General features: G+C 52.9%; 1 protein-coding gene across 3 annotated transcripts; it reads left to right on the top strand.

Annotated features, from left to right (window-relative positions):
• The first annotated feature begins 2,350 nt into the window (after positions 1-2,350).
• Positions 2,351-9,526, top strand: BCKDK (branched chain keto acid dehydrogenase kinase). 3 transcript variants are annotated; one of them, XM_060285482.2, is made up of 14 exons: positions 2,353-2,510; positions 3,919-4,083; positions 4,629-4,921; positions 5,510-5,876; positions 6,002-6,070; positions 6,165-6,275; positions 6,573-6,620; positions 6,701-6,820; positions 7,299-7,397; positions 7,602-7,675; positions 8,016-8,144; positions 8,234-8,323; positions 8,806-8,964; positions 9,058-9,526. In XM_060285482.2, exons 4-14 carry the CDS (start codon positions 5,682-5,684, stop codon positions 9,200-9,202), a joined length of 1,239 nt encoding a protein of 412 aa, XP_060141465.1. In that variant the 5' UTR covers positions 2,353-2,510; positions 3,919-4,083; positions 4,629-4,921; positions 5,510-5,681; the 3' UTR covers positions 9,203-9,526. The 3 variants fall into 3 exon arrangements, with proteins under 3 accessions (XP_030727700.1, XP_030727699.1, XP_060141465.1); XM_030871839.2 differs by lacking the exon at positions 3,919-4,083 and having other exon boundaries at positions 2,352-2,510; XM_030871840.2 differs by lacking the exons at positions 3,919-4,083; positions 6,573-6,620 and having other exon boundaries at positions 2,351-2,510.
• The last annotated feature ends 1,181 nt before the right edge of the window (positions 9,527-10,707 follow it).

Raw genomic sequence — 10,707 nt, 5'->3', positions numbered from 1 at the left:
TCTCAGGGGCTATTCGTGAATCCCTGTAGCCTCTCCGTAGGCACTAGTTTGGGCTTCCTCACAGCATGGCAGACTCCAGGCTACAATAGCCAGTTTCCAAAGTTGTCTTCAATGATTTCCACCTCCTGGGATTCATAACATTGTGTAGTTTCTTCCCACACGAAATAGGGCTGATCTGACCCAGTAGGATAATACAGAAATGATGGTTTGTGACTTTGGCGGCTAAGTCATTAGGATATTGTGGCTTCCATTTTGCTCTCTCTTAGATCACTAACTCTGGGTGAAGCCAGTTGCCATGTTATGAGGACACTCAAGCAGCCCTAAGGAGAGGTCCACTTAGTGAGAAACTGAGGCTTCCTGTCAACAACCAGCACTAACTTGCTAGGCATGTGAGAGAGCCACCCTGGAAGTGGATTCTCTAGCATCAGTCAAGACTTCATGTGACTGTAGTTTTAGGCAACATTTTTTTTTTTTTTTTGGCAGCACCGTGCAGCTTATGGGATTTTAGTTCCTTGACTAGGGATTGAACCCAGGCCCTTGCAGTGAAAGCGAAGAGTCCGAACCACTGGACCATCGGGCAACATCTTGACTGCAACCTCATAAGCAACCCTGAACCAGAACCACCAGCTCAGCTGCTCCCAAATTCCTGACCCAAAGAAACTGTGTGCGATAATAAATGTTTATTGTTTTAAGCTGCTATATTTTGAGGGTAATTTGTCACACAACAATGGACAATTAATACAGGGCAATCAGACTGCTTATGTGGTAACTCAGGACTCCAGTAAAAGTTCTCCAGGGAGCCAAGTGGAAGCTGCATCATCTTTTATGATCTAGCTTCATAAGTCATCATATAGTATCCCTTCCACTGTAATCACAAATTTGCTTAGCTCTAATGGGAAGGAACACAGAACTTCACCTCTTGATATGAGAAGTGTCAAAGTCACATTCTAAAAAATTCATGTGGGCATGTGGGGTGGGGCATCTTTGGGAAACACAAACCGCCACATGAGGCAACATTGTTTCCACTGATGTCTTCCCTTACTCCTTCCAGGTCACAGCTTCTGAACTCTGACCTGAGCCCAGATCTCTTTCCTGGGCTCCACACCCCAGAGCAGAAACACTTCTTGGACATCACCATATGTACGTCTCACAGGCCAATCAGATGCAATGCAATGCACCCCAAACTGAGCTTCTTACCTTCCCCAAACCTGGCCCTTCTCTGGGGTTCCCATTTTAACCATGCCCCCCCCCCAATCCACCCAAGCCACTCCTCCTGGACCACTCCCTCATTCCCTATAATCTATGCAGACCTCTACCTTGACCCAAACCATCATCACCTCCCACCTAGATAAATGCAGTAGCCTCATCTTTGGTCTCTCAGATATATTTATCTCTTACCCTAAGATACATTCTCCATACAGCAGTCAAAGTACCTCTTTATCAAAAATTAAAAGATGTAGTTTTGTCACTCTGCCTTTCAATAGCTCAAGAAGAAAGCCCAATATTTCTTCCATTTATTTAATAAATGTTTATTGATCACCTGTTATGTGCCAGGGACTGTGTTAGGGGCACAGGATAAATCAGTATAGCAGACAAATATTCATACTATGGGCTTACATTTTAGGAAAAAAACTGAGCAATTACTATGATAAATACATAAGTATATAGTATGCTGTCAGTGATACATGCTACGGATAAAATAAAGAGTAAAGCAGAAGGAATTCCCTGGCTGTCCAGTGGTTAGGACTTGGCGCTTTCACTGCCTGGGGCCAGGGTTCAATCCCAGGGAACTAAGAGCCCAAAAGCCACACAGCGCGCGCGGCCAAATAAACAAATAAATAAATAAGAGTAAAGCAGTGTGAGGGGAATGGGGGTGGTTGCAATTTTAAATAGGGTGATCAGGTTGGGCTTCATTCAGCTGACATTTGGGCATAAAGCTTACAGGAGGTGAGGGATTAAGCTATGTGGAAATCTAGGGAAAGGGTGTTCCAGGCAGAGGGCACAGCTAGTGAGAGGTGGAACGTGCCTGGTATGTTGAGGGAAAAACAGGTGGGCCAGTGTGGCTGTTGCCATGAGTATGGGGGGTGAGGACGGAACGGAAAGAGGGGACGGAGGAGTCGTTCAATCTTTCTGGGTCTCTGTTGCCCCATCTGTAAAATGAGGATAATCACATTACCTCAGAGGTTCGTTATGAAGATGAAACGAACACATGTAAATCTCTTAGAAGAGAGCCTGACCAACGGGAAGGGGGACTCTTGGGGTGCAAGTCCAACCTCCACCGCCGGGAGGTAGCAGCGAGTCCCAGCCAGGCTGGTCCAGCGCGCAGGGTCAAATACACTGCCGGCCACGTGAGCGCCGGGATCCGGCACGCTTCAAGCCATCTTTTGCTTCTCTGCGCACTTCGGCCTTCCCAGCGGGAGCACCCTCCCCTCTCCCTTTTAACGCTGGCTCAAGCCCTGCCTTCCTCCAGCCGCCTCCAGAGCTGAGCGTCCTCCCAGCTTCACTCCAGGGTATTGCCGGGATGCGGGAAAAGAAAGGGTGGGAATGGTGTGGGGATGAGGGGCGAAGAGAAAATCCAGAGACTCAGGGAGCCCCTTCCTCATGATCTGTGCAGACTTTCCCCCAGTCCCTCAGGCAGGCCAGCCGGTGGTGAAGGGTCCCACCTCTGCTGAAGTTTAAAGACAGCTCCAGGGAATTCCTTGGTGGGCGAGTGGTTAGGACTCCATGCTTTCACTGCCGAGGGCCGGGGTTCGGTCCCTGGTCCGGGAACTAAGATCTCTCAAGCCGCACGGCTCAGCCAAAAAAGAAAAAAAATTTTCAAAAACAAAACAAAACAGCCCCCCCCAACTCCAAAATATCGCCTGCTTCACTTACCCCTTTGCTTTAAAAATTTAAACTATTTAGAAAATACATGACCATGGTGAAGAAAAATCTGGTCAGTATAAGTACACACAAACACACACTGAAAAGTCTCTCTCCCATCATCGCCTGCTTGGAAAAACTGTCTTTTCACTGGTCTCTCTTCGTTTGGTCTCACTGGTCCCATCACGACCGCCAGAGCATTCTGTCTAAGGAGCAGATCTATCTAGATAAAACCCTTCAGTGGCTTTTTTTTTTAATTAGTTAATTAATTAATTGATTTTATTTCTGGCTGTGTTGAGTCTTTGTTGCTGTGCCGGGCTTTCTCTAGTTGCGGCGAGCGGGGGTTACTCTTCGTTGTGGTGCGCGGGCTTCTCATTGTGGTGGCTTCTCTTGTTGCAGAGCACAGGCTGTAGATCGCGGGCTTCAGTAGTTGTGGCACTTGGGCTCAGTAGTTGTGGCTCGCAGGCTCTAGAGCTCAGGCTCAGTAGTTGTGGCGCACGGGCTTAGTTGCTCCACGGCACGAGGGATCTTCCCGGACCAGGGCTGGAACCCGTGTCCCCTGCATTGGCAGGTGGATTCTCAACCACCGCGCCACCAGGGAAGCCCTCTTCAGTGGCTTCTTACTACTTCAGGACAAATGCACACTCATCCTTCAAAATCTGGCTCTGGTCACCTCATTCAGCTCCTCTCCTCCCAGACTCCACATGCTCCAGGCTCTTCCCTGTCCTGACATGTCCTTCCCACTCCAGCTCCTAGGCCTGGCCAGTCCTGCTCACACTGCACCTATACCAATTTCCCAGACCTTCCTGTGTGGCTCTTAGCACAACTGATGACACGGAAATTGTCTGCCTTCCTCTTCAGGGCAGGGAAGGGTCTATTTATTTAATTCAACACCAATCTCCTCTCCTTGCACAGAAAAGTCACCTAAACTGTGTTTGTTGCTGGCATTAATTAGTAATAATGATAATGTAACAGGGAAGAGCCATATCTGACTATATGTTCCATCTGTTTCTTTTACTTTAACCTTTGCTTTCTGCTGCTTTTGTTCACGAAAAGGATACTGTCTACACACAATGGCCTGCCTCGGGGAACCCTGCCCTTCTGCCTGAATGTTAAACCAAAGTGCCTTTGTTCAAGGAAACATCCGGACCCTGTCTGCCTGTGGATGGCTATAAGAAAGAAGAAATTAACACATCCCCTCCCCGAGGCTGGCCATTCCAGGTGATATTTGCAAAACTTATGGCCTTTTTACTTTACTTCCTCATCTCCTCCCCCTCTCTGTGCTATAAAAGAAACTGGCATCCAAACCCCGATAAGTTGGTGATTTTGAGACTTTAGTCTGCCATCTTCTCGGTCTGCTGAATTGCTTGCCCAACACCTCGTCTCCTATGCCCTGTCGTGCGGCGAGCAGAGCGAGCTTAGACTCAGTAACAATAATAGTAATAGTAATACCTAGTAGAGTGTTAATTCCACACCTGGCACTATTCTGGGCACTTTACATATATAAATTCATGTGACCATACAACCCTAAGGTTGGTACAACCTCATTTTACCAATACGGGAATTGAAGTATTGAGTAGTTTAAGTAACTTGCCCCAGATGGTAAGTGGCTGAGCTGGGGGTTGAACCAGGCAGTCTGGTTTCCCACAAATGAGTCAAGAGCTAGAAGGGAGAAGGACGGGACCTCAGGGGAGGAATCCAGGTAGGGTTTGGTCTGTGCACTTTGCATCTAAGGGTCTTCTCGCCCTCTCGCATTTCTTTCCCAGAGATCCTATTTTATAGAGCAGAAGACAGAGGCCCAGAGAGACCAGATAACTCCGGGAGCTCTCTCCGGGAGAGAGCTGTGCTATTTATTTGGGGACCTGGGAGCAGAGAGACAGCCACGATGGGTTGGCGCGAGTTGCGAGTCCTCCGCTCCAAACTACAACTCCCAGGAGGCACCGGGCGCCCATAGCCCGCGTGACGTCACGGCGGCAGAGGGCGCAAGCGGCTCGGCCAGCCCGGCCGGTGGACTATTGGGCCGTTCCTCTCGGACCCCGGCCCTGGCTCTGGCCCCGAGGTAAGTGGAGCTACCTGCTCAGACCGTGCCGCGAAGGCTTCGCATCGCGCGCCCGCCGCCTCCGCCCTTGCTCTGGATTGCTGGAGCGCGCGTGGACTGGGGTTGGGGGGCTGGGGGACTGGCATCTACCATATGGGGAAGATCCGGGCCGAACCAAGTGACCCTGCGGAGGGAGGGAACCAGACGGGGACTCCCGAGCCGCTACTTCAACGCAGCCGACCCTGGGGTAAACAATACTGTGTGCCGCAGGTACGCAGGCCAGACACCGGCCGGGGTCCGAAGGCGCCGGATTAGGGGTCAGCCCCGCCCCCTGAACGAGGGTGCCCGGGATCAGAGGGAGCGGGGGTTGAGGTTTTCGGGCTGGATGGGTCTAAGGATCCTCTTCCCTCCAGACTACCAGATAGAACATCAGATTGAAGAATAGTAGCCCCGGAAAGCAAGGTTATCCAGAGTCGGCCTGTGTGTGCTTGGGGAAGTGGTTGAAGGGGTGGGCAGAGATTGTCCAAATCTGACTAACCCGTGCTCACGTGGAAAGATAGTGCGCCTGGATTCAGAGCCTTACAACTCCCCCTTCTTCCGCCTTTATAGATGGGAGCTGCTCCTGGAGGCTGAGCTTGTCAGCATCCTCGACCGGCTCTCGCCCCTGAAGTCAGAGAAGTGCCCCTGCCCACCCACACCCTTCTTGCCCCGTTTTGGGGTCGCCTCCATCTATCTGGTCCTCAGCCCTAGTGGCCGCCCAGTTCGACAAAAGAGCAAAACGATGATACTGGCTTCCGTGCTGGGGAGCGGACCCCGGGGCGGGCCAGCACTCTGGCCTCTCTTGGGGCCCTCACTGTCTCTCCGGGCCCGCTCCACATCAGCCACCGATACCCACCACGTGGAGATGGCACGGGAGCGCTCCAAGACAGTCACCTCCTTTTACAACCAGTCGGCCATCGATGTGGCAGCGGAGAAGGTGTGCAGCTAGGGCGGTGAGGCCTGGGTCCAGAGCTGGAGTGGGTGTCCAGGGAAGGGGTGGAGCTAATATGATGGGGGCAGGGTGTCAGAGATTCAGTGCTCAAGGGCCCTCTGCCCCTCCAGCCCTCAGTCCGTCTCACTCCGACCATGATGCTCTATTCAGGCCGCTCTCAGGATGGCAGTCACCTTCTGGTAAGATTCTTGCCCCTATTTTTCTCTTGGTCTCTGGAGCTCTGACCCAGCCACTCAGGCCCTGGCCTTAACTTTCTTCCTCTTTTTCTTCTAGAAAAGTGCCCGGTACTTGCAGCAGGAGTTGCCAGTGAGGATCGCTCATCGTATCAAGGGCTTCCGCAGTCTTCCTTTCATCATTGGCTGCAACCCCACCATACTGCACGTGGTAAGGTGGCCTCAAGGCGGCGTCGGTTTCCCTAGTAGAGAGGACCTTAGATCAGTGTGCCCACCGCCCATGGGGCAAATGGGGAGACGGAATCAGAGTGGTAGATGCTTACCTGCCAAAAGGTTTCAGGGCCACAGAGGACTCGGACCCAAGCCTTCATGGAGGCTTGAAAGGCCATGATGGGGTTTGAACCAAATGAATTGGGGTGGATGGCGATCCCCATAGGTGGGCACGGGTGGCTGTTCTCTACCTGGTGCCCATAGCATCCCTGTGAATTCCCACACCTCTTCCTTGCAGCACGAGTTGTACATCCGTGCCTTCCAGAAGCTGACAGACTTCCCTCCGGTGAGGGCTGGGCCAGGGCAGGGTGAGGGGCTGAGAAGTCAGGGCTGGACCATCCAAGCTCATGACTCTGTGGCCTGCAGATCAAGGACCAGACGGATGATGCCCAATACTGCCAGCTGGTGCGACAGCTGTTGGACGACCACAAGGATGTGGTGACCCTCTTAGCTGAGGGCCTGCGTGAGAGCCGGAAGCACATAGAGGTCAGGGGCAGCGCAATGGGGGCTCAGGCCTGTTGTGAGGGCCTGGGAAGGGCACAGGGTTTCTTTTTTTTTTTTTTTAAACATTTTTTGTTTTTGTTTTTATTTTTTGTTTATTTATTTTTGGCTGTGTTGGGTCTTTGTTGCTGCACGTGGGCTTTCTCTAGTTACGGCGAGCGGGGGCTACTCTTTGTTGTGGTGCACGGGCTTCTCATTGCGGTGGCTTCTCTTGTTGCGGAGCACGGGCTCTAGGTGAGCGGGCTTCAGTAGTTGTGGTGCATGGGCTCAGTAGTTGTGGCTCGTGGGCTCTAAAGTGCAGGTTCGGTAGCTGTGGCGCACAGGCTTTGTTGCTCCACGGCATGTGGGATCTTCCCAGACCAGGGATTGAACCCGTGTCCCCTGCGTTAGCAGGCAGATTCTTAACCACTGTGCCACCAGGGAAGTCCCAGGCACAGGGTTTCTGAGCCCCTGCTCTTTACAGGATGAGAAGCTCGTCCGCTACTTCTTAGACAAGACGTTGACTTCAAGGCTTGGGATACGCATGTTGGCTACACATCATCTGGCGCTACATGAGGACAAGGTGGGGCACGGGGACCTGAGACCTACCTGGGAATGTCAAGTGGGGCAGAGAGGACTGAGCCAGGAGCCCCCATGGGCTGGGGACCCGGGCCGAGGGCCTGGGGAGAGCCTTGGGGCTGCTTCCGTAGTCTAGAGTTTGCAAGCTTTTGGTGGCCACGGTGTGGGTGGAGGTGATCCCTGGTCCTGACCTTCTTTCTCCTGCCAGCCCGACTTTGTTGGCATCATCTGCACTCGCCTCTCACCAAAGAAGATTATTGAAAAGTGGGTGGACTTTGCCAGGTGAGGCTAGAACGGCTAAGGGGGTGACGTCTTCGGGCAGGGAAGGTTTGGGTCTGATCCGTTGCCCAGGGCATGGTCCAGGGCAGGGTTTTTCAACTGTGACACTGTTAACGTTTTGGGCCAGATCATTCTTTTTTGTGAGGGGCTGGCCTGTGCTTGTTAGGATGTTCAGAAGAGTCCCTGGCTTCTACTCACTTGATGCCAGTAATACTCTCCAGCTGTGACAACCAAAAATGTCGCTAGAGATTGAGATTGTGAAATTTCCCTGGGAGGTTGGGGACAGAATCACCTCCAGTTGATAAGCACTGGTTGAGGTCTGAACCCTTGCTCCTTTCCGCAGACGCCTGTGTGAACACAAGTATGGCAATGCCCCCCGAGTCCGCATCAATGGACATGTGGCTGCCCGTTTTCCCTTCATCCCGATGCCGCTGGACTACATCCTGCCCGAGCTGCTCAAGAATGCCATGAGGTGGGCTGCTGGATATATTGGAAGGGGGCAGACAGGAACTGGGGTGAGGCTGGGGCACCACCACCTACTGATCTTTGCCCCCTGCACAGAGCCACAATGGAGAGTCACCTAGACACTCCCTACAATGTCCCAGATGTGGTCATCACCATCGCCAACAATGATATCGATCTCGTCATCAGGTTTGCCCTGGGTGGGAGTTGGGGTGGGATGCATGGGGGTTCTGGGCACTGTTTCTGATTTGCTGGATGATTTCAAGCCAGTACCTGCCCCAGTCTGAGATTTAGTTTCTGGTTGGACAGGATATTCTCCAGTTCTGAGATTGCCATGAGCTGGACATGAGTGGATCTGGGGCCAGCTGTGGGCCCCAGGGCCCTGTCCTTGTCAGCAGCTGAGGGGCCCAGAGTGGGAAAAGAGTCAGAAATAAACAGTCTGCGGTGCTGGGCTGAGAATAAACGTCAAGTCCTATGAGGAAGTATAAGCAGTTAGTGGCAGAGGTAAGGGTGGAGAAACATAGCTTAAAAAAACAAGGCCCAAGAGTCTAGGTGACCACATTCCATGTCTGCGTGGAAGCGACAGGAAGCCCGACTTAGCACTGTCTACTTGGGGAGGTAGTGAGCCCCACCAAAGCTGAGCCAAACCCCTGTCGTCGTCATCCTGCCAGGATTTCAGATCGGGGCGGGGGAATCGCTCACAAAGACCTGGATCGGGTTATGGACTACCACTTCACTACAGCTGAGGCCAGCACCCAGGACCCCCGGATCAGCCCCCTCTTCGGCCACCTGGACCTGCACAGTGGCGGCCAGTCGGGACCCATGCACGGGTGAGGCCCCACCTGGCCAGAATGGAGGGGCGGGGGGGGGGCCAGGAGACTCAACCTTTGAAGCCCGTGTTCTGTCCCCTTGCCCACCCCCAGCTTTGGCTTCGGGCTGCCCACATCGCGGGCCTACGCAGAGTACCTCGGTGGTTCCCTTCGGCTGCAGTCCCTACAGGGCATTGGCACGGACGTCTACCTGCGGCTCCGTCACATCGACGGCCGGGAGGAAAGCTTCCGCATCTGACCCCGCAGCCCTTGGCCTGCTTGCCTGCCCAGGCTAGGCCACACACCCTGGCAGGACCTTCCGGGCCCAGCAGGGTGCCACCCTGCTCTACACACTGCTGCATCTCGGGTCTTAGGGCCCCAAGCAGATGGACTTACGTGGAGCCAGGCACCTCCCCTCCTCGATGGGGTCCACTGCTTCCCTGCCTCCAGGCCTTAGAGGGGATGAAGTGGGGACCCTTGGGGTCTCCAGCACCAGCTCCGTCATTCTTGTTCCTGGGGAACCCCCACTCTGACCTGCTGTTTGTTATTAAAGTTCACATTTTGAATGCCCTCTTGGGCCCCATGTGTGGGCAGGGCAGGTGAGCCTTTGTTTCTGCCCCCATTCAGGTCCCCTGGGCCCTTGGGTTTAACTAGTTCATGTTCCAGTCTCTGTCCTCACAGCCTGGCAGACCAGGAATGGAACTGGCCCCGAGTCGCTTGCATGTTACATTTGGCGGGAGTGGGGATGACTTGGGCAGTTTGTGCAAAGACCTTTCATTTATTTCATTTACCAAATGTTTCTGGCTCCCAGACAATATTGAAGGCCCGGGTTGGCCCAGCTTTAGGCCTCAGTTCTGACTCTTCCCTTCCCAGCAGTCACAGGTTGCGGAGGTGTCGGTCACCAGACTAGGCAACTTTCCAAGCCACCTGATTCCTGAACCTGAGTAAGGTTAAAAATACTGTCTGCCAGCTGTGCTTGCTGTTGCCAAGGAAAGGAACACACCAGATTGTGCTCTGACAGGCCCCAGAGGACAGTGGGGTCCTGGTAGGGAGGGCAAAAGGAAAGGACTCCAGGGAGCAGGTGGTGAGGTGACCACCTGCCTATCTTGCCAGGGAAGGAGAAGGCCTGAAGGCCTGTTTGGTGGAACTGGTGATGGAGGTGGGGCACTGAGGGGAGACAGGAATTGTATCTGGTGGTGGGAAACCATAGTGACTTGATCCTGCTGGCTGCAGGGCAGAAGGGGTGAGACTGGAGAGGTAGGTGGCAGTCAGGGTGAAAGACCTTGAATTTACAGTGAAGAAGCATGGGTTTTATCCTGGAGGCAGCAGGGACCCATGGAAGGGTTTTAAGCTAGGAGGGATGTTTCAGGTTGGGTTCCCTAGAAGCACATCTTAAAAGGAGGATTTGTGTCCGAGTGATTTGTTGAGAAAGTGCTCCCAGAAGGGAGTAGGGGAAGTGGGAAAGGGAAGGGCAGGAGGCCAGGCAAGAGAGCTAAGCTCCACAGTCATTGATGGACTCCTCCACTGGACAATCATTCGTTTAATGTCCCTATTTGAATGGGGTTGGGGAGGTACTTAAAACTCGCTGGCTAAGAACTTCTGTTTTCATCTCTTCTGAGGCAAAATAGCTCTATTAGCCTGAGGGGCAGTTTGCCAAACAAGCCTCTGGTGCTGGCTTTTGAAAGCCCATCAAAGGAAATATAAGCACAAAGAAGCAACAGAAAAAGATTCTAGGGGATCTGGGTGAATCATCTACATAGTTCT

Source organism: Globicephala melas, chromosome 15 (assembly GCF_963455315.2).
Source record: "Globicephala melas chromosome 15, mGloMel1.2, whole genome shotgun sequence".
Classification (NCBI taxonomy): domain Eukaryota; kingdom Metazoa; phylum Chordata; class Mammalia; order Artiodactyla; family Delphinidae; genus Globicephala; species Globicephala melas.
The sequence above is the reverse complement of the archived record's forward strand: the minus strand, read 5'-3'. Positions and strand labels throughout refer to the sequence as shown.